Raw genomic sequence first — 23,784 nt, 5'->3', positions numbered from 1 at the left:
AAGAAAGCCAGTCAGGTGAGGAACTGGGAACAGAGTTGCAGGCAGAGAGAACAGCAAGTACTTGGAGGCCTGGAGCTTGGAGGGCAAGATAGGAATGGTCCCTCTGGAGTAGAGCAGGGTAGGGGTGGGGAATAGGGAGAGGAAAGGATGAAAGGATGAAAGAATGACACTGGTCATTCTCTCTGTTAACATTCAGAGTCAGTTTACAGACACTAAGTGATTACTACCTAACAGGCACTTTTTTTTCATTTAATTCAATTTTATTTAAATTCAATTAATTAGCATATAGTGTATTGTTAGTTTCAGAGGTGGAATTTAGTGATCAGTCGCATACAACACCCAGTGCCCATTACATCATGTGCTGTCCTTAATGCCTATCACCCAGTTACCCCATCCCTCATTTCCCTCCCCTCCAGCAACCTTTGGTTTGTTTCTGTGGCTAAGAGTCTCTTATGGTTTGCCTTCCTTTCCGATTTTGTCCTCTTCTATTCTCCCCTCCCTTCTTCTATGCTCCTCTGTTTTAAAAGGCACTTTCTTGGTCTGTCTTTTATGACTGCCTATCATATCCATTCCCCTTCCCCCTCCTTTTACTAATTGAATGAATTCCTTAGATTTTACCTGAACCATGTTCCTCATATACAGACCACACTGTCCCAGCTTCCCTTGCATCTAGTTTTGGCTGTGATACCTCCAACTTCTGGGTTGTTGCTTTAAAACATATCTCCAAGGAAATTATTACAACTTCATTAGCATATAATCGAGTGAGTAGATGTATCCCTTTTCTCCACTCTCCCCTCTTCACTTTGTGCTCTAGACAGATTGCCCTGGACTCATCTCCCCTCTACCCACCGGTACAAATGCCACATTGCAGCAACCCAGTTTTGGTCATGTCATTGAGGACAAGATGCCAGGAGATGGTGGAGCAGAAGTTTGGAAAGAATGTGGGTACCCTTAATGGCCTCATGGAGAGGAGTCCTTTCACTGGCGTGGACTGTTAACTCAGAAAGTAATAAAGATCCTTCTTTTTAAAGCTATTGGATATTTGGGTCTCTTTGTTGTAGATCAGCATACCCTAATATAATTTCACTTAGACTGTCTTTCTTGATCTGGGATCAGTCCTATCTTTAGGTGGCAGTATACACACATGTGTGTACATGTGCACACATACACATCCGTATGTACATAATACTCTATCGCTACTATGAGATATATAGCAATATTCATATAGTGATAAATAAGGTGAGATACATTTGTATATTCCACAGTTATACATAATATAAATTATATATTGCAGAGTATTATTGTGTTATAATTAATTTCTACTATATTATAATTAAAAACTATTATATTAAGCTATGTTACATACCATAACATAGAATACATAATAAATATGACATATCACACACTTATGGTACACAGATGATATACAATGTATAGTAGACATATAATATATAGTATCCACATCCACTTGCTAATTTTGGGCTTTGTAAACATTTGTTACCTGGCTGGGCTCAAGGGCTGGGCTTGTGCTCATATCCTTCATGGCTTTGGTTGTCGCTGAGGAAGTGGTTTCTGTAAAAAAAAAATCAAGGGAAGTTATTGTTGGAACCAAGAGTAAAAGGGTGGAGAGGTGGACAGAAAGGTGAATAGAAGGGCTGAACTCATACTCTATTTTATTTTTTCTAATTTAAATTTTTCAGTGTTCCAAGTTTCATTGTTTATGCACCACACCCAGTGCTCCATGCAATACATGCCCTCCTTAATACCCACCACCAGGCTCACCCATCCCCTCACCCCCCGCCCCTCCAAAACCCTCAGTTTGTTTCTCGGGGTCCAGAGTCTCTCATGCTTCATCTCCCCCTCTGGTTTCCCCTAATTCACTTTTCCTTTCCTTCTCCTAATGTCCTCTGTGTTCTTTCTTTTTTTTTTGTTTTTTGTTTTATTTTTTAATTTTTATTTATTTTTTAATCATTTTTTTAAAATTTATTTTCAGCATAACAGTATTCATTGTTTTCATACCACACCCAGTGCTCCATGCAGTCCGTGCCCTCTCTAATACCCACCACCTGGTTGTGTTATTTTTATGTTCCACAAGTAAGTGAAACCATTTTTTAATTTAAAAATTTTTTATTTATTAATTTAAAAAATTCCAGAATCATTAACACACAGCATTATATTAGTTTTAGGTGTCCGATAAAGTGATGCAACAGTTCTGTACATTACTCGGTGCTCATCGACATCATCTGTCCCACCCATCCCTCCACCCGCCTCCCCTCTGGCAACCGTTGGTTTGTTCTCTATAGCTAAGGGTCTGGTTTTTGTTCCTTTTTTGCTTTTGAACTCATATTCTTATTCACTGGCAAGGTTGTGCTCTTTGAGGGATCAGAGTAGAGTTCCTTAGCATGGTGTACAGCAGTGTTTTTCAACAGGACGTCATTTTGCCTGCAGGGGTCATTGGCAATGGCTGGAGGCATTTTTGGTGGTCACAACTTGGGGTGGGGAATGTTACTGGCATCTAGTGGGTGGAGGTTTGGGCTTGGGGTGCTGCTTAATATCCTGCAATGCACAGGATGGTTCCTGATCACAAGGAATTATTAGACCCCAGATATCAATATTGTTGTGATAGAGATATCCTGGCATAGAGGACGCGGGAAAGCGTAAACTCCAAATTCTTTAATTTGGTCTTGGCTGGACATTACAACTGAAATGGTTGATGGATCAGAAAACTAGATACTTCAGATTTTAAAATTCAGCCTGTCAGGGAATTACAGCTGAAATAAGAGTGTCAGTTTTTGGTCATCAGCCGTTAGTGAGACCTTTGTGTATTTCTTGCGCTTTGTGAGTACCACCATCTCTGTTTTAGAAAGATGAGGAAAAGCGAGTCAACATTGACATCAAGTTACTATCAGTCTGAGGTTATGTCTATATTTCTTCTATATCCTGGTTTTCAGCCATGTCTATTGGCTAACAAGGATGAAGAGCTTTCTTGTAATAGCAAAAGTTTTGTCTTGAGTTCAGGAATTTTGACTTACAACCCTGAGTCTAGAATACATTTGTTATTGCAAACCACATTTGTTGTCAAAAACAGCACTTTTGGCTGAAAGCTGCATACTTTTTTATGGGGGCTTTCTTGGACCTCCAACCCTAGTGACAACTAACTCCAGATGGACTCAATCTATGTGAGAGTATTTGTAGTTCACATGAAACACTTAAATATTTTCTTCAAATTAGAGCACAACACAAGACGAAGAAAAAATAGATATTGACACACTCATACCTATGGTTGTGCATGTAGAGATTTATTGTGTATGATCTCTGTGCCAATATACAATATAGATGTAGAGTTAATCATGTTTGTTATCCACCAATCAATATATTGGAGCTTTGTCCTTTAGGGATAATTTTCAACAGTACCAGTTATCATAATGATCAAATCAAGGCCTATGTGATCTGATGTGTATATTGCCATGCTGATTATTTGATTGTTAAAGATCCATGAAATGCACTTTTCATTTTCCTACTTTAACTCTCTTATTTTGCCATATCTCTTGAAATAACACCTAGTGAATAGAGGAAAACATGTTCGATTTTAAAAGGAGTAATTAGAGTGAAGATGGCATTGCCAAGTGATAGTCCAGAGGAGAAGGACTGTCCTTTAAAATTGGGAAAATAACCAAAGGCATTTCTTTTCCTTGTACAAGAGAGTGCTTTAACAGATCAACACCAGGACCCAGGAAGAATTCCAGTTTGTACATTGTCAGTAGAGGTGCCTGTTGCCCAGTAAAAGGCTCATTCACTTTAGGTTCAATCATATTAATTCATTCAACAACTATTTATTGATTGAGTTAGTGGTGGGCTTATGGCCCAGCAATCCCTACCCACCAGCTTGTGCTCTTGTCTCTCACCTTCCCCATATGGACTCCAGCTCACTTTTGGAGCTTATGCACCTCCAGGACCCTGCTATGGGCTCCAGCTTGGACTTGGGGAAGTATGGGAACCTGGGCTTGAATCTTGCAGGAGCACTACCTATTGGTGGGAATTATAATCTTGATACTAAACAGTTGCCTGAACTTCCCCATGGCCTTTTCAGTAGGAGCAGGGAGGTTTTTTTTTTTTTTTAAATTCAGTTAATTAATATATAGTGTATTATTAATTTCAGAGGTAGAGTTCAGTGATTCATCAGTCTTATATAACATCCAGTGCTTATTACTTCCTGTGCCTTCCTTAATACCTATCATCCAGTTACCCCATAACCCCCACCCAACTCCCTTCCAGCAACCCTCAGTTGAGTCTCATCTGGTTTGTCTCCCTCTCTGATTTCATCTTGTTTTATTTTTCCTTCCCTTTGCCTATGCTCCTCTGTTTTGTTTCTTAAATTTCACATGTGGGTGAAATCACATAATTGTCTTTCTCTGATTGACTTATTTTGCTTAGCATAATGCCCTCTAGCTCCATCCATGTCATTGCAAATGGCAAGATTTCATTTTTTTGATGGCTAAGGGATATTCCATTTTATACACACACACACACACACACACACATATACATACATACCACGTCTTCTTTATCCATTCATCTATCAGTGGACATCTGGGCTCTTTCCTTATCTTGGCTATGGGAGACATTTCTGCTATAAATGTTGGGGTGCATGTGCCCTTTCAGATCACTACATTGGTATCTTTAGGGTAGATACCTAGTAGTGCAATTGCTGGGTTGTAGGGTAGCTCTATTTTCAACTTTTTGAGGAACCTCCATACTGTTTTCCAGAGTGGCTATACCAGTTTGCATTCCCACCAACAGTGTGAGAGGGTTGCCCTTTCTCTGTATCCTTGCCAACGTCTATTGTTTCCTAACTTGTTCATTGTAGTCATTCTGGTCATTTCTGACTAGTGTGCTGTGGTATCTCATTGTGGTTTTGATTTGTATGTCCCTGATGCTGAATGATGTTGAGCATTTTTTCATGTGCCTGTTGACCATTGTAAGTCTTCTTTGGAGAAATGTCTATTCATGTCTTCTGCCCAAGGAGCAAGGATATATATATATATATATATATATATATATACATATATATATATATATACACACACACACTTACATACACACTTTGGAGAATCAGATGAAATATGAACTATATTAGCAAACATTTGTAGGCACTGTCTTAAGTGCCCTGTTTATAGTGTTTCGTTTAAGCCTCAATTAATCCTTGCAATAGCTCTGTGGGGTATATAACCTGGTCTGTCTGCTCATTTAATAAATTAAATAATTTCTTTTTTTCTTGATGAGCCTGACTACAGGTTTATTTCTTGTTTATCTTTTCAAAGAACCCACTCTTAGTTTCATTGACTTTTTTCTGTTTAGTTTATTTCTTCTCTGATCTTTATTATTTCCTTCCTTCTACTGCTTTGGGCTTTGTTCTTCTTTTTTTTTTTTTCCTATTCCTTTAGGTCTAAGGTTTTATTGTTTGAGATTTTTCTTGTCTCTTGAAGTAGGCCTGTATTATCATAAACTTCCTTCTCAGAACTGCTTTTACTGTGTTTTGAAGATTTTAGGCTGAGGCTCCTGGCTGGAGCCTTAGTCTTGATCTTGGGGTAATGGGTTCAAGCCCCATGCTGGGTGCAGAGATTACTTAAAGCCACTATTTCCTTACTGATTTTCGGTTTGATCTATCCATTGATGTAAGTGGAGTGTTAAAGTACCCAATTATTATTAAATCACTCTCAATTTCTCCCTTTATGTCTGTTAATATTTGCTTTATATGTTTAGATGCTCCAATGGTGGGTGCATAGATATTTGCAGTTGTTATACCCTCTTGTTCAAGTGATTCCTTTATCATTACGTAAGGACAATCTTTGTAAGTATCACTACTCCAGATTTTTGTTGCTCGTTTGTTTACATTTGGTTGAACACCTTTGTCCATCCCTTTACTTTTGATCTATATATGTCTTCAGGTCTGAAGTGAGTCTCTTGCAGGCAGCATATAGATGGATTTTTAAAAATCAATTTGGCCACCTTAAGTCTTTTGATTAGAGCATTTACATTTAAAGTAATTATTGATCAATATGCCCTATTGATTTTCAAAACCAGACATTATGGGAGCTTGCCTTTCTGGTGCAGGTCCCCAGGTGGGTGTGAGCTTGAACTGTTAGTGGCTCAGGGAGAACTTTTGCACTTGTAACATTCCTCCAGCTTCTGGTTGTCCCACTGGGGGTTTTGGTTCCTGACCTGACCATGTCTTTGCTCCTCCTACCTTTCTTGATGTGGCTTTATCTCTTTCTTTAGCTGTGGGAGAGCTGCTCTGCTAGTCTTCATGTCACTCTTGGCGAGAGAGAGAGAGAGAGAGAGAGAGAGAGAGTTGCTCTCTAGGTAGTTGCATCCTTGGTGTGTTCATGGAAAGAGGTGAGCTCAGGATTTTCCTACCCCACCATCTTCCCCTCGTGTTTCCCAGTTACATCTCCCACATTTCTTGTGCATAGATTTCCCTGTCTATGTGGTTTCCATGAGAGTGCTCATGCTTATACAATATGGTGCTTCCCCCTCAACACAGATCTAAGGGTGGCCATATAACTCAAACTGGACTAATTGGTACATTTCCAAAGAACTTACAACTAAGTCCAAAAGAGAGTCCGTTGATCTCTCTTTGGGTGGTTTGATCATTAACAATGGTAAAATTTGGACTTCTCAGTAGGTGTATTTCCTGTTCTGTGGACTAAAAGGGCAGAGAAAGCCAGTTTGCAATGAACAAGAAGAAAGGAACAGACCCAAAGAGTTTCAGAGCCTGAAGTGTCTTGATAAGCGTCCCTATTTCAGTTCATTCTAGAAGCCCTGCTTTGTTCTTGTTCTTGAGTTCCAAGACACAACTATGCATCTTTATCATAAACTCACCTTTTCTGTTTAAGTTAGATTGAGTGAGCTCTTCTTTGCAACTCAAAGAATCCCGTCTCAGTCAGCACTTTGTTACCTCTATTTCCAAAGTCCACTTGTCTTATTAGCCCCATTATTTCTTTAAATTTCCTTCTTTCTTTTTGTATCCTCTTTCCATCATCCATTTACTTCCAGAAAATGGAAACATGTACTAACCTCTCTATACACAGCACACATATACACACACACACACACACAGATACTTATCTGGCATTAGAATCAATGAAAAATATATAGAGAGACAAGATGACAATAATTTCCTTACTTTGACAAGTGTTTTCATTGGAATTCTGGAATTGTGGAGCCCCAGAGAGAAGTTTGTATCCAGGATTACAGTGACAGTAGAAACCTCCATTAGTATTCTGACATGCAGCATTTGCTCCACAATTTATACTAATGGGTGGTTTACATTCATCAATATCTGGAACACAAAAGAGGAATTTGGCCATTAATTTGACAAAGATTTATGGAACATCTAATATGTGCCAGAGGCCATACCCTTTCCACCCAATCTGTCCTGGTTTTCCAGGACAACTCATTTAAGTTAGTGGGTTGTCTTTGTTCTTCCCTTTCCACTTTGACTTTGGTTGGATTCTCTGAGAAGTAGACACTGAGACAAGAATTCACGTTCAAGTACTTTATGTGGCAGGTGATCCCAGAAAACCCTGGAAGGGAAGTGGTGATATAAGACAGGGAAAGCCAGGCAGAAAGTAAAGAGGGAAGTTTCCATTGTGGGCAACTGGGACTCGATATCCCTGGGACCCTCTGGGAGGCAGTGTAGAGCACACGCTGCAGAGTGGCTCCCCAAGGGGTGAGGGGGCTGGGGTATTTATCTGCCAAATCTTTTTTTTTCTCTTAAGTTCTTATTTAAATCATAGTTGATTAACACATAGTGTAATATTGGTTTTGGGAGTAGTATTTAGTGATTCACCAGTTACACACGACACCCAGGGCTCATTACAAGAAATGTCCTCCTTAATCCCCATCACCCATCTAGCCCATCCCCCACCCATCTCCCCTCTAGCAACCCTCAGCTTGTTCTCTGTAGTTAAGAGTCTCTTATGGTTCCCTCTTTCTGTTTTCCCAGCTTCCTCTGCGCTCCTCTGTTTTGTTTCTTAAATTCCACAGATGAGTGAAATCATATGATATTTGTCTTTTCCTGACTGGCTTATTTTGCTTAGCATAATACACTTTAGCTCCATCCATGTCATTGCAAATGGCAAGATTTCATTCTTTTTGATGGCTGAGTAATATTCCATTGCATGCATACACACCTACACACCCACACACCACATCTTCTTTATCCATTCACAGTTGATGGACATTGGGGTCTTTCCATAATTTGGCTTTTGTTGGCAATGTTTTTATTTGCCACATCTTATTTATCAACAGAGAAGTGCTTGCAGGGATAATTAACTCTCTGGTACTTCTACCTGTTTTGAGCATGAGCTGAGTGGTCTCCAGTAGACAGATAGAGCTTTAGATTTGGTGTGCAAAAGAATGGCAAGTGCTGAGAGCATATAAGTGGGAAATTGACTATGTCTGCTGTTATGAACCTCATTTCAACATGTTGAAACCCTAACTTCTGGTGTGGCTGTATTTGGAAATGGGGCCTCTGAGGATGTAACTGAGGTTAAATGAGGTTGTAAGAATGGGGCCTTGATCTGTTAGGATTAATGTCTGTAGAAGAAGAGACAAGAGAGCTTTTCCACCTGCCTGACCACTATGTGCACAGAGTGAGGAAAGACCATGTGAAGATAGAGTAAGAAGACAGGCATCTTCAAGCCAGGAAGAGAGGCCTCCTGAGAAAGTGGAACTGCCAGAACCTTGATCATGGGCTTCCCAGCATCCAGAACTGTGAGAAAATAAATTCCTGTTGTTTAAGCCACCCGGTCTGTGTTTTGTCATAGCAGCCCAAGAGTAATACATTTGCTAGCTTAACTAATTGAGTTAGAATGTCTTGATTAAGTCAATGTGTCCCCAGTCCTAAGGGTCACAGTAGCCCCTTTATAAATGTCAGGTGGGTAGCGAATATGTGTGATTTCCCAAACTGGTATGGTAAACACGGAGCTGGGAATTTTCAGATTGTGATATAATAGAGCAGATGCTCTCGGCTGTCCGTGCAACCGCTGTCCTGTTTTGAGGAGGCTGTCTTGTTCCCGTCACCCAGGCACTCTCTCCCCAGCCTCCCTTCCAGCTTTCATGTCGCACCCCCAGCAAATGAAGAGTAGGGTTGTTCTTCCAGGGCCATCTGCAAGAAACCTAAGACTGAGACAGAAGTCACTGCAAAGGGACGAGTCTCAGATTGGCGTTGGGATTTTTGTTTGCGACCCTGTAAGCTTGAAGACAGTTCTGTGATCACTGTGGTATTCACTGATGAATCACTTGGTTAAGAGGATGGAATGAAAAAGCTCCCTCCGAGGCAGGATAGAACCTACTCATTAGAGCCAAAGAAATACAAGATGGTGCATTCATGGAGAGAGACATTAGCTATGTGGGCCAGTTTGAAGAAAGCATGTGAGAAATTTCTCCATAAAAACAACAGATTAACAAGTGTGAAATGAGGAAGTACAGAAACCTCAATGTAGGGGGGAATGAAGGGAAGAGGAAGCAGGCGTGAGCAGTGAACCTTGAGATAAAGTTAAAATTAAGGGGGAGTGTGGCAGGGGAGATGGGGAGGGGTTGAAATTATGGTATTTTAAAGATCTTATCTCTTCACTGGGGGAGTGGAAGTGAGGGTGAAACGAAGGATCTTTTTAAAAAAGTGCCAGTATGGGGCGCCTGGGTGGCTCAGAGGATTAAGCCTCTGTCTTCGGCTTGGGTCATGATCTCAGGGTCCTGGGATCGAGCCCCACATCGGGCTCTGCTCAGCGGGGAGCCCGCTCCCCCCCCCACCCCTGCCTGCCTCTCTGCCTACTTGTAATCTCTGTCTGTCAAATAAATAAATAAATAAAATCTTTTTTTAAAAAAAAGTGCTGGTATAATTAACATACAGTGTTATTTTAGTTCTAGGTGGCAATATGGTGATTCAACAATTCTGTATGTCACTCAGTACTCATCATGGTGAGGGTACTCTCACTCCCTTCTCCTGAAATGATGGGGCAAACAATGCACCTTGAAAGGGGAAATAATTGATGAGTTAAAAAAAATAGTAGAGAAACACATGTTTGAATATGAAGTTAAGATAAGGTAGTCATAAATGGGGTGGAATAGTGTATTAGGACTTCCAAGTAAATAAAGGGAAATGATGGTGTGCCTGGGTGGCTCAGTCAGTTAATCATCTGACTCTTGGTTTCAGCTCAGGTCATGATCTCACGGTCGTGAGATTGAGCCCCATGTTGGGCTCTGCTGGGCATGGAGCCTGCTTGGGATTCTTTCTCTCTCCTATCCCTCTGCCCCTCCCCCCTCTACTCCTGCTCTTTCTCTTTAAAAAAAAAATAAAGAAGAAATACGGATTTCATGAAAACATTTCTTTCTTGATGAGGGTGGAGTTGTTAGATTTTTGTTTTTTTTTGCAGTGCACATTATTGGTATTTGCCTCCCCATGGTCCTTATGCTGTCTTCCTTCCACTCCTGCCTCTGGATGGTTTGAAAACCGTCCCTTACCTTCGCATGTAGCCAAGGGAAATGTGAAGAATTCCTTCCCGAGCATAGAGGTGTATCCATGTTTGCAAGTACAATAAGTGCTGTTGACACAGTCAGCATGCTGGGGACACTTACAAGAAGCTGCAGGGAGAAGGAGGGGCAGGTCAAACATCCACTGGGGTTAAGAGATGTCCTGTTATCATTTGACTTGGCCTCCAACTGGGATCTCATGAGGATGAGGAAGCCTACACCCTTTGTCTCTTTTGAGATCTCAGTACATTAAAAAATGAGAGACACCAAACCCAAGTTACAGAAAAAAGTGAGATGCTTTTGCATGATAAAGGTCAGAGGTTGGTGTTAAATTAATTTTAACACAACAATTTCAAGGTGATGAAATTGTGCTATTCTCAGGATCACTGCAGAATTTATAAAAGGGGGAATGAATTGGTTAAGACCCTGGGATCAATTCTGACTCTGCCACTTACCAGCTGTGTGTCTTTGCACAAATGTCTTAACCCCTCTGTGCCTCAATACCCTCATCTGTAAACTGGGTTATTGTGAAGAGTAACTGAATTAATACATATGAAGTGTGTTGGGCAGTGCCTGGCACATAGAAAGTATCAGCTAGGATTATAAAAATTCGAATTTGTAGGGGTCCACAGGAGGTATATCCTGATATGGGTACACATGATCTTTGTAACCCTATGTATAACTTCATTTGGACAGGGAGACAGGAAAGATCTCAATTCGAGACCTCTTGGGAATGAACTGAGCTGAGGAAGTATCTCGAGCTTTGGGTCCAGTGGAGAAATCTGAGAACTGTGCAGTGTTCGTGGGGAGAGGGAACCTGATGGGAGCCACAGCAGACAGTCTGGCTGCTCAGAAGGCATCCCCCGGAGTTTGGCTAGAAAGGCAGAATCTCAGGCCCCACGCTAGACCTGCTGAATCAGAATCTAGTGAGATCTCCGAGGGTTTAAAGTTAGCCTGATGTCATCTTGTTCATCTTTTTTGGGAGGGGGCTTGCTTATGATCAGGATGGAATGGTTACCATCATGCTGTGTGTCTTGCCACTGGAATGCTCACTTCGTGAGACTTTGTGCGTTTCAGCTGCTGTTTTATTTCTACATTGGGCACATGGTGGTTACTGAAAGCAAATGAATAGACAAAGGACTGTAAAATAAAAAGATATATTAAGGGGCGCCTGGCTGGCACAGTGGGAAGAGTATGGGACTCTTAATCTTGGTGTTGTGAGTTTGAGCCCCACGTTGGATGTAGAGATAACTTAAATAAATGAAACTTAAAAAAAAAAGACACATTAAAATTTGATGTAATGATGAATTAAAAAGAATGATAGGAGCAAACATCCCTGAGTTCTACTGCAGAACAAGACCCTTTGCTCTAGCTCCGTGCAGGATGTGAGTGGTTCCTGGTATCTGGCTGTGGAGAAGTCAGGCATTGAGCACTTACCTATGGTCTTTTGAGCCATAACTTCTGATAAACTCAGCAGAAAACAGAGTCCTGGAACAGGGAAGCAGAAGGGAGACACATGAACTGAATGAGGAAAGATTCCAGGACATTCTCCAAGGGCTGTGTGTCAGTTATCCATGGCTGTTGATCCCAGTCCTTCATGCACAGGAATTGAAGTTACCCTAGTCCCACCTGAAATGTAATGGCTTACAAAATGTAATGGCTTAAAACAGCAATGGCCGGGGCACCTGGGTGGCTCAGTGGGTTAAAGCCTCTGCCTTCGGCTGGGGTCATGATCCCAGGGTCCTGGGATCGAGCCCCACATCGGGTTCTCTGCTCAGGGGGGAGTCTGCTTCCTCCTCTCTCTCTGCCTGCCTCTCTGCCTGCTTGTGATCTCTGTCTGTCAAATAAATAAATAAAATCTTAAAAAAAAAAAACCCCAGCAATGACCATTTTCTTACCTCTCATGGTTTCTGTGTTTTGGGAATCTGGGAAAAGCTCAGGTGGGTGATTCTGGTTTGGGGTTTCTTATACAGTCGCAGTCAGGCTGTGTCTGGGGCTGAAGCAGCTGGGAGCTGGATGGGAGCTGCCATCCCTTCATGTAGCCTCAGACTTGGGGAATTTGGCTTTCCTCCCAACATGATGACCTCAGGCATGCAGACCCCATGGTAATTCAGAGTTCTAAGTAGGGGTGCCCCAGGCAACAAGCCTACATGTCCCATTAAGATCCAGCCCTGGAAGTCATGCAACTCCATTTCCACCACACTCTCTTGGTTATAAGATTCAATGGAGGGGGATTGGTCCTCTTCTAGAGGGAAGACTGGTGAGATTCTAGAAGCATTTCTTGGAAGGGAAGTATTTTTTGTCTTCTTGGGAAATTCAGACTGCCTTTACCGTGGTTGATGAAGTGTTCTTTTCTCTTCCCCAAACCTTCCTGCCTGCTGGTGGGGTCAGCAGCCATGTTCTTGTTTCTGCAAAGGCCTGAAGCTACTGGATGGATGGGTGTCTTCTCTTTCCCTTTTCTGAGAAATCCGATAACACTCTGATTGTTAGTTCTCTCCTCACCTTCTTTTCATTTCCTTATTACATACTAACGTCTAGAATTATTTGCCATTTGTAAGGACAATATTAACAGCTGGTATGGTGCAGGAATTGGCCAATCAGAGGACACTGGAGATCCTTCTCTGTTGCAGCAGATATTATTTTAGCTGCTGAATTGTGGGGAGGTGGGTGGAATCTCAGGGCAGGGTCTGGGCTGGCAGGAGTGTGGTGGGAGCTAGTTCTGGGCAATGATTATTTACAAATGGTGTGGGAATATTTCAATATCAACAACCAATTAGTGGCTCTTCTGGTGTGTACTGGTTGACATTTACTCTGGTGATCAGTCACCTTATCTGCAACTTTGGTTACCCCTTGAGAAAGTGGGTTGTGCAGATAAATGGATAAAGAAACTGTGGTGTATATATACACAATGGAATATTATCAGGCCTTAAAAGAGAAGGAAATCCTGTCATTTGTGGCAATATCTATGAAACTAGAAGACATTACTCTGAGTGAGATAAGTCGAACACAGAAGGACAGATACTGCACAATTCCATTTACATGAAATATCTAAAGTAGTCAAACTCACGGAAGCAGAGAATAGATTGATGGTTAACAGGGGCTAGGGTATAAAGTTTTGTTGCATAAGGTGAATAAGTTCTAGAGTTCTGCCATAAAACGTAGTACCTATAGTTAATAACAATGCTGTGCTGTGCACTTCAAGATATGTTAAAAGAATAGATCTCATGTGTTCTCACCAAACACACACACACACACACACACACACACACACACACACACACGGAGGGAAATTTTTGGAGGTCATGGATATGCTTGACGACTTCATTGTGGTGATGATGGTATTATGGGTGTATGGTGTACGCATACATATAAACTCATAAGATGTATACATTAAATGTGTGCATTTTTTTTGTGTCTTGATTATACCTCAATAAGGCTAAAATTAAAAAAAAAAGAAAGTGGGTCCTGGTAATAGAAGGGTCTCTGTTTATCAAGTGGGGTGAGAGGTGTAGGTCAGGGTGGACTAGGTAGGTGGGACTGGGGTCACTTCGATTCCCGTGCATGAAGGACTGGGATCAGGTAATTGAGAACAGTCTGAGGCTGAGAGTCTGGAGAAGATGGGGGGAGGTGTGTCTTCCCTGGGGAAGCTCAGAAATGTGGCAGCTGGTGTCTCTGAAGCAAGTCTTGGAGGAGATGGGAATTTTTGGAGTAAAATGCAGCATGCCTTACGATGCAACCACCCCTCCACCCTGCCTAAAAACACACCAATGAAACCTTCCTTGGAGAGAGATACTATGTCTTGGAGAGAGGATTTCCTTGGTGGGGGGTTGGACAAAATACAAAGGCCAGCCTCTACAACATCTAAGGGGAAAAGAGCCCTTACTACATGCCAGGCATTATTCTAAGCACCAGGCACACGAATTTAATTCAGCTTTGCAACGACTTTAGGAGGTGAGTGCTATTAGCATGATCCTGTTTGTGAACCTTAGGAAACAGAGGCACAGAAGGGCTAAAGTGTTTGTTCCATTTCCCAGAGCTAGTTAGTGGCAGAGCTGAGATTAAACTCAGGTGTGGATCCCTACTGATAACCTACCACCCCCTACGACCTCTATTGCAGAAATTCCGTACAAGCTGCATGCCTAAGGGCTGGTGTTGAGATTGGCATGTTCCCAGGGCAGTGACTTAGGGCAAGGGTGCCTTTTCTTCCAGTAGATGTAGTTCCCTAGATGTTATAGCCCAGTAGGAGGTGTGATAGTTTACTTGGTTATTTGGGGGCAATCTAGACCAATGGTTGGATTTGGAAGACAAAGACCTATGGGCTTAGCAGTGACCCTTAAGTGTGGGAGGGAGGGCAGTACTAACTTTTTTTGGTTCCCTGTAAGAGTTTCTGATTGCTGACAAATCACCCTGAATTTCGTGGCTTAAAAACAACAGAAATGTATTCCCATGTAGTTCTGTAAACCAGACATCCCAAGTTAGTTTCACTGGGCTGACATTAAGCTGTCAGCTGGATTGCTTCCTTTTGGAAGCTCTAGGGGAGAATCCATTTCCTTCCACTGCCAGCTGTCAGAGGTGACCCACATTCCGTGCTCATGGTCTCCTCTCCCATCCTCAGAGCCAGCAGCACAGCACCTTTCTTTCTCGTGTCTTGCTTCCCTCTTATCAGGACCCTCAGGATTATAATGGACCTGCCTGTATAATCCAGGATAATCTCCCCATCTCAAGATTATTAGCTTAATCCATATCTCTAAAGTCCCTTTGACCATGTGAAGTTCTCAGGACATGCCACCACCAAATATGCCGCTTTGGCATCTTGGTTATTTAGAGTGGAAACCACCTGAGAAACAGCACATGTAGGAAGGGCGTTCTGACCTCGTTTTTCCTACTTAAAATCAGGCCATAAAATCTCCCCTGCCTTCCCTGTGCCAGGAAGAAAAGAATGTTGTTATCACCAGAGATTGGGAATGAACACAGAAATGGATGTGTACAAGCACACTCATTGAAACAGCCCTTGTCTTCCTCCAGTTTTCCCTCTGACAGAACTGCTAGTCACTTTTTCACAATTCACCATTCCTAACCCCTTTGCCTTGTCATTTCACAAATTCATATCTTTGTCAAAAAGGCACAAAAACGGGACGCCTGGGTGGCTCAGTTGGTTAAGCAGCTGCCTTCGGCTCAGGTCATGATCCTAGCGTCCTGGGATCGAGTCCCACATCGGGCTCCTTGCTCGGCGGGGAGCCTGCTTCTCCCTCTGCCTCTGCCTGCCTTTCTGTCTGCCTGTGCTCGCTTTCTCTCCCTCTCTCTCTGACAAATAAATAATAAAAATCTTAAAAAAAAAAAAGGCACAAAAACTCTGTGCTCTGGTCATTTTCCTGGGTCTTCATTCTCTTGTGAATGCTTTCATGTACATGTTTCAATTCAATAAAACTTGTATAATTTGTTTTATGTCAGCTTAATTCTGACTTTCAGCCAGAGACCCTAAGAGGGCAGTGGTGAAATTTTCCCTCCCCTGTGCATTTATGGTAACATATTCACAGGTTCCAGGGGATAAGGATGTTGACATCTTTGGGTGGCTGTTACTCATCCTTCCATGCTTCCGTCCTTCATCAAAGAAGGTGCCAGTTCTGATCAGTTACTTATGTAATGGTATTCATGAAGCATTTTGAATATTTTTGTTTGCCCAATGAATATATTTTCAGCTGAGCTGTGGACTGCTTAGTGGCAGGGTCCTGGCACATTTTCGAATGAATTTAAATTTCCCTACTCCAGGGGCACCTGGGTGGCTCAGTGGGTTAAGCCTCTGCCTTTGGCTCAGGTCATGATCCTAGGGTCCTGGAATTGAGCCCCGTATAGGGCTCTCTGCTCAGTGGAGAGCCTGCTTCCCCCCCCCTCTCTGCCTGCTCTTCTGTCAACTTGTGATCCCTCTCTCTGTCAAATAAATAAATAAATAAATAAATGAATGTTAAATTTCCCTACTTTCTACTTTTGTATAATAATTAATTCAAATGGATAAAGAAGATATGGTCCATATATACAATGGAATATTATGCCTCCATCAGAAAGGATGAATATTCAACTCTTGTATCAACATGGATGGGACTGGAGGAGATTATGCTGAGTGAAATAAGTCAAGCAGAGAGAGTCAATTATCATATGGTTTCACTTACTTGTGGAGCATAAGGAATAACACGGAGAACATTAGGAGAAGGAAAGGAAAAGTGAATTGGGGGAAATCTGAGGGGGAGATAAACCATGAGAGACTGTGGGCTCTGAGAAACAAACTGAGGGTTTTGGAGGGTAGGAAGGTGGGGGGTTGGGTGAGCCTGGTGGTGGGTATTAAGGAAGGCACGTATTGCATGGAGCACTGGGTGTGGTGCATAAACAATGACTCCTGGAACATTGAGAAAATAAAATAAGATAAGATAAAATAAAATAAAATAAAATAAATAAAATAATTTGCAGAAGCTGCACTAACACTACATCTGCCCAAATGATGACTATAGCTCACAAAGCCAGTTAGTAACACATACGGGTTGAAAAGCGTTTCCTAGTTCCTAAAGCTCAGGTAGTCTAGGCACCACCAGGTTTCCTCAAGGCTAGTCTTCAGAGTCTCCTTTCAGTCTAGCCAGCAACCCTGTGCTCAGTAATATGTGTATGCATGTTAAATTAGGGTTTTCCCAGAGTCATGAGCATGCCTGATTCCCACACTGCTAAGAAACTTTAGAAATCACACTGACTCTTTTTGTTCATGAGGTAACAGGTGCGTAGATGCGTAGCATCAAGTGGCTTGGATGCTATTTTTGCAAATTGTTTAAATTGTTTCCTTATATGAAACATAGTGACAGCATTGTCTACCACCTGGGGTTGGGCATGATGACATAAACAAGGGCATGCGTGAAGCACAATGTCTGGCAGAAATCAATTCATAATTGTCTCCATTACCATTTTATTTGCACTAGAGTCCTATTCTTATTCTTGACCAGATGCTCATTCTGTTACACTGTCTGTTGCATCCAGTGATGTGGGCAGAGAGTTCACAGGTAACTGAATTCACAAATAATTGAGCCCAGAAGTGTCCTGGACTCTACCTCCAGTTGCCAAAAAGCAGGAGATATCTTGCTTGAGTGTCTCTTTTTTTAACCCTTTGTTTAAGCTTTATTGAGATATGTATATTGAGATATATAAAAAATTGTACACTCTCTCACTTCAATTTGATTTCATAGATATATATCAGACTTATATATAAGATATGGAAGAGGCTGCAAAGGTGAGAGCACAAGGCATTTGCCTTTAATAAGCTTATATTATTATTTTTTTAATTTTTAAATTTATTTTCAGCATAACAGTATTCATTGTTTTTGCACCACACCCAGTGCTCCATGCAATACGTGCCCTCTCCAATACCCACCACTTGGTTCCCCCAACCTCCCACCCCCCTCCCCTTCAGACCCCTAAGGTTGTTTTTCAGAGTCCATAGCCTCTCATGGTTCACCTCCCCTTCCAATTTCCCTCAACTCCTTTCTCCTCTCTAACTCCCCTTGTCCTCCATGCTATTTGTTATGCTCCACATATAAGTGAAACCATATGATCAAGCTTATATTATTATTATTTTTTAAAGATTTTATTTATTTATTTAACAGACAGATCACAGGTAGGCAGAGAGGTAAGCAGAGAGAGAGACGGGAGGAAGCAGGCTCCCCGCGGAGCAGAGAGCCCGATGCGGGGCTCGATCCCAGAATCCTGGGATCATGACCTGAGCGGAAGGCAGAGGCTTTAACCCACTGAGCCACCCAGGCGCCCCGACAAGCTTATATTATTTTGATAGATTTTATGATCTATCACCTGCCTCTGCAACTAAACAGCTGTGAGACTTTAAACAAGTCCTACAACCTCTCTGTGATGCTATTTTGCATCTTTCATGTGAAGGTGTTGTGCAATAATGAAGGTAAAACAATTTTAGGCTGAAGTATGTCCTCAATAAATGTAAGGCTGATAATTGTGGTTATTGATATTGTTATTTGATCTGGAGCCAGAAGGATGGACGGGACTTCAGAGTTGGGGAACCATCTGCACAGAGGTGGCGATTGAAGCCACAGGATTGAGTTTACTCTAGGAGAGGGAGCAGAAAAAGAGACCTAAGCAGAATCCTGTGGGAGGAGCATAATGGCAAAGATCTGGAGCCAGGCGGTTTGGGTTTGTATCCTGACTCTGGCATTTACAAGCTGTGTGACCTTGAGCAGGCACTACAATCTCTCTGTGCCCTAGTTTTCTCATCCCTAAGATGGGGATGATATTAATATTCTTTTTTAAATTTATTTTTTATTTTCCGCGTAACAGTATTCATTGTTTTTGCACCACACCCAGTGCTCCATGCAATACGTGCCCTCTCCAATACCCACCACCTGGTTGATACTAATATTCTTGAAAAAAGAAATGGCAAGAGAGGCAGAGAAAAAGTGCAGTGCTAGTGTTAGGTCACAGAATTATCAAGGAGAAAAGGATGTTAATTAGAAAACAAAACCTTTGAAGATGAAGATCAACTCCTTGGATTGGACCATCAGGAAAATTTTTTTTTTAAATTTATTTATTTGACAGACAGAGATCACAAGTAGGCAGAGAGGCAGGCAGAGAGAGAGGAGGAAGCAGGCTCCCTGCCGAGCAGAGAGCCCGATGCGGGGCTCGATCCCAGGACCCTAGGATCATGACCTGAGCCGAAGGCAGAGGCCCAACCACTGAGCCACCCAGGCGCCCCCCCCTCCCTTTTTTTTTTGGACCATCAGGAAAATTTTAGGCATATTTGACAGCACAGTTTGAACAGGGTGGTGAGGAAGGAAACCACAGTCCAAGGGGAAAGAGAGAATATTTAAAGCAGAGCAGGAGAAAGAGAAGGAAAAGAAAGCTAATCATTGAACTAACAGCTACTGATAGGAGGTAGGTTAGGGTACAGTCATTCCCAAGGTTACACATACCTGGAAGGAGTGATGGCCCTCGCATTCCTGCACATAGGTAAACCTTGCCGGCCAGCTGTTGAAGTTCCTTATTGCTGTTTTACACTCACCACTTTTCCATTTCAAGGAAATCTTATGAGAATTGGTACACATAGGTTAGCTGACTAAGGACATTTCTATCAGAAAAGGGAACTTGTTCTTGTCTTTCACCATCAGACTGATGGTTCTGCTTTTTTGTTTTTTTATTTATTTTCTATGTTTTCTGCACTTGTTTTCATATGCTTTCTTGATGGTAGGTTTTCATGGCTGCTGTTGATTGCCTTTGGGGTGACAGAGTCAGTTGACCCGAGGAAAGGAAGGCCTTTTAGTTACAGAGCATTGTCTGCGGAGTGGTTATGACTTGGGGTCAAAATAAAGCTTAAATAACCCTGTGGTTTTGAGCTGGGTAAGCCAAAATTTAGGGTATCTCTGTTGGTATCTAAAGTTACTGGAAGAGTCATTTTTCACAAATGTTGGTATTTTTATCCCCTTAACAGATGACCCTCAACAGATCTGGCTAGAGTCTCAAAGTAGACCCAGTAGAGAGTAATGAATTATTTGGTTATTTGGGTCAGTCCAAACCAACTGCAGGATTTGGGAGAAAAATCTAAATCCTTCCCTCTTTCAACAAATATTTATTAAGGCAAATATTATTGACAGGATCTGTTTTCTATCTAGAACTACAGAGAAGGGGAACTTGGTGGAAAAGCAGGTTTTTGGGGGAGAGATGGCATTAAGTTTTGGGTAAGTTGATTTTGAGGTACTGTGATTTCAACATTCATTGCACATATGTCTAGTTCACAAAAGAGAGGGCTTTCCCCCTGGTCACTAGTTGGTAATTGTAGCTAAGTACTAGGTGATATCATGTAGGGAGAGATCGTAGAGTGAGAAGAGAGCCCTAGGTAAGAAATTTAGAAATCAGGGCATGGAGGAGCAGAAAGTAGAGGGAATAGGCCAAGAGTGGCTAGAGAGATGGGGGAAAATGAGCAGACTATAGTGTCATGGAGGGAAAGGAAAGAGACTAGACTGAATTAAGACTGAAAAATATTGATGGGACAGAGCAGTAGGGAGGTTGTCTTCTTATCAAGAGAGGTTCCAGTGTTTGGATGGTGGTGGTGATGATGATAAAGATAACAATGATGAAAGTGGTGGAGATGGTGATGGTGTTGGTGATGGTGGTGATGATGTTGGTGGTGAAGCCGGTAGAGGTGATTGTGCAGGTGATGGTGGTGGTGATGGTGATGATGTTAGTGGTGAAGATGGTCGAGGTGATTGTGCAGGTGATGGTGGTGGTGGGGATAGTTGTGCTGGTGGTGCTGATGGTGATGATGAAGGCGGCGATGGTAGAGGTGGCAATGATGGTAGTAAAAATGGTGGAGGTGATGGCAGTGATGAGGTGGTAGAGGTGATGATGACAGTGATAATAGTGGTGAAGGTGGTAGAGAAGATGATGATGAAAGCAGTTCAGAATGGAGGTGACTGAGGGAGAACGGGAGGTGAAGAAGGGGAGATAGCAAGTAGAGTCAACTCCAGAGACACTTGGAGGCAAATATATGAGCAAGGAAAAAAAACCAGATTTCCCCAGGTGGTTGGGGCATGGAGGAATTTGCCGACTTTTGGGGTTGTAAAGCCCACAAGTCCTGCTTAATAAGTTTGTTGTGCTCTCAACATCTCACCGTCCCCCATGGCCAAGCAGCCCTGTGGTGGGGTTTCCGGTTCTTTCCCCCTAGTGGTCCTCTGGGATTGTGATGATAGTTGGAGGTGAGAGTTGATCAAGAAAGACAAGTGGTGCCACCTAATGGCCAGGCCTATGCTATTACAGAGTGTTGATTCTAGAACCAGACCACCTGGGTTCAAATGTAGCTCTGCCACTTATTAACTGTGTGACATTGGGAAGGTCACTCAACTTCTCTGTCCCTCAGGCATCTCTGATCTGGTATAACTTTGATAGCCCCCTAACTGGTTGTCCTTCTACCCCATTCTTCACCCTGAAGCCGGGAGAGCTTTCTAAAATATGAATCCAAGCCATCACATCTTTGCCTCACAGCCCCATGGATAGTTTGCAGACTAAATGTGCTTAGTAGGTTCATAAAGCCCACCAGATCTGACCCCAGTCCACCTCTCCAGACCTATCTCTTGCCCTTCTTTCTTAGACTGCCACCTGTCCTGCTGGCTCTCTGTTACCTTCAAACTGCTTCATAAAGCACATAAGTATAAACCAGAATGTCCCTAGCATTTTACCTCTGATACAAAATGTGATTATAATTCCTTTTTGTAATGACATTATAGCATAAAATGCCAAGGGTTTTTTGTTTGTTTGTTTTTGTTTTTGCTGAAGATCAGACTCTCTGAAAGTGTCCTCTCAGTTATTTCTGAGAGGTCCAGCTCACAGATGCCCTTTATATCCCTCCCCCCTCCATCCCTTGCTCCATCCAGCCATCCGTCTGTCCATCCCTCACGCCATTCATCTATCCCTCCCTCCCAGATTTTTCGCCTCACTGACAGACTGCTCTCTTTGCTACTGCTGACTTCAGTGAACAGTCTGTTCATTGTCTTATGCTGATTCTTACCCCGACTCCCTAACCCTAGACTAGGTTTTAAGTGCTGCTCTCTCTGCTTCTTCCAGGCACATCTCAGCCAGGCTGTGATGTTTAATAAAGCTTTGCTGAGGTCAACCCAAATGTGATCCTGTTAAATCTAAGCCAGACTGTGTTCCTCCTCTGCTGAAAGCCTTCATAACTCCCACATCACTTGTTTTTTATTTATTTATTTATTTATTTATTTATTTATTTATTCTGACTCCCATTTCACTTAAAAGCCAAAGTTCTCACCATAGCCCATAAGTCTCTATGTGATCTGCCCTGGTCACCTCTTTGCCCTCATCCCCTCCCAGTCTCCCCAGCCCTGCCCTCTGCTTTCTCTGATTTAGCCACACCCATTTTTTGCCTTTCCTCGAACAAGCCAGACATACTCCTGCCTCGGCTTTGGTACTTGTTGTTCCCTAAATGCTTTCCTCCAGATTCCCCCACATAACCACACGGCTCCCTGGCTGACTTCAAGTCATTGCTTAAGTGTCCCCTTGTTGCTGAGGTCTCTCCTCTGACCTCCCTGTCTAAAATTTCCCTCTCTCCCTCATCCTCTCTCCCTCCTTCAATCTCTCTCTCTCTCACACACCCTCCATTCACTTTGCTTAGTTATTTCTGTTCATTGTACCCACCACCTTCTAATATACAAAACAATTTGCTTATTTACTTCATTTATTTTGTTTGCTGTTTCTCTGCCCTGGTGGAAGGGCTGCTCCAGAGGGCAAGGAATTTTGCTTGGTTTATTCATTGTTGTAGTCCCTGTGCCTCATACAGCATCTGGCACATAGTACATGCTCAATAAATACTGATTTAATTAATGAGTGGACACAAAGACCTGGCTGGAGGGCAGTTATCAGCCACTCTCAGGACTGGCTGCCCTTGGTGACTTCAAGTTCCTGACTCTCCTGAACTAGCACTTTAGAGGGGGTGGGGGGCCAGCAACTTGACTCTCAATAGTGGGAATCTCCAGGCATCTACATACCTCAGAATCCAGGCTCAAGGTAACTCTCCACCCTAACCTCAGAGAGCACTGATCTATTCCAGGCGCAAGGGATAAAACAGTGGGCAAAACAGACAAAATTCCCCATTCTCATAAGTATTTTTTTTTTTGCACACAATGTTACCTCTACCTGGAGTTCCCTTTCTTTCTCTAATGCTAGTCCCCCTCCCTGTTCCTCAAGACCCAGAAGCATTTCCTCCCAGAAAACCTTCACAATAGTGCTAAAGTTAGCTTATGCTAATTGATAGAAAATTCTTCATACTGTGACTGTCTTAGGCCAGGTGCCTGTAAGGAGATCCTGAGGTAGGAACTGGGATGCACATAATTTGTTGGGGGAAAGTAGAGGCTGGGATGCACATGAGATTTTGGAGGAGTATGCTCTCGGAAGAAGGGTACTAAGGAAACAGGATAAGCAGGGGAAGGAACTAGATAAAGAGGCGGTCTCAGCAAGAGTATAATCTCAGCTTAATTCCTTAGGAAAGCTCTGGACTGTGCATTGTGGAGTTGGTCCATCTGCAGGGAAGGCTTTTTTTTTCTTTAAATTTTTTATTTTTTAATTACTTTTCAGTGTACTAGAATTTATTGTTTCTGCACCACACCCAGTGCTCCATGCAATCCGTGCCCTCTCCAATACCCACCACCTGGTTCCCCCAACCTCCCACCCCCCGCCCCTTCA

At 42.5% G+C, this 23,784-nt stretch overlaps 1 protein-coding gene across 1 annotated transcript in view; it reads right to left on the bottom strand.

Moving 5' to 3' along the window:
- LOC111162478 (adhesion G protein-coupled receptor E3) overlaps positions 1 to 19,580 on the bottom strand; it is a 46,970-nt gene extending 27,390 nt beyond the window's left edge. Inside the window, 4 exon segments of the mRNA XM_022526927.1 lie at positions 1,537 to 1,572; positions 10,528 to 10,647; positions 11,974 to 12,024; positions 19,506 to 19,580. Coding sequence (XP_022382635.1) covers positions 1,537 to 1,572; positions 10,528 to 10,647; positions 11,974 to 12,024; positions 19,506 to 19,530 — 232 coding nt within the window. The 5' untranslated portion in view covers positions 19,531 to 19,580.
- Between the last annotated feature and the right edge of the window lie 4,204 nt (positions 19,581 to 23,784).

Source organism: Enhydra lutris, unplaced genomic scaffold (assembly GCF_002288905.1).
Source record: "Enhydra lutris kenyoni isolate GAN:26980312 unplaced genomic scaffold, ASM228890v2 scaffoldscaffold92, whole genome shotgun sequence".
Classification (NCBI taxonomy): Eukaryota; Metazoa; Chordata; class Mammalia; order Carnivora; family Mustelidae; genus Enhydra; species Enhydra lutris.
This window is presented reverse-complemented; position numbering and strand designations above follow the sequence as displayed.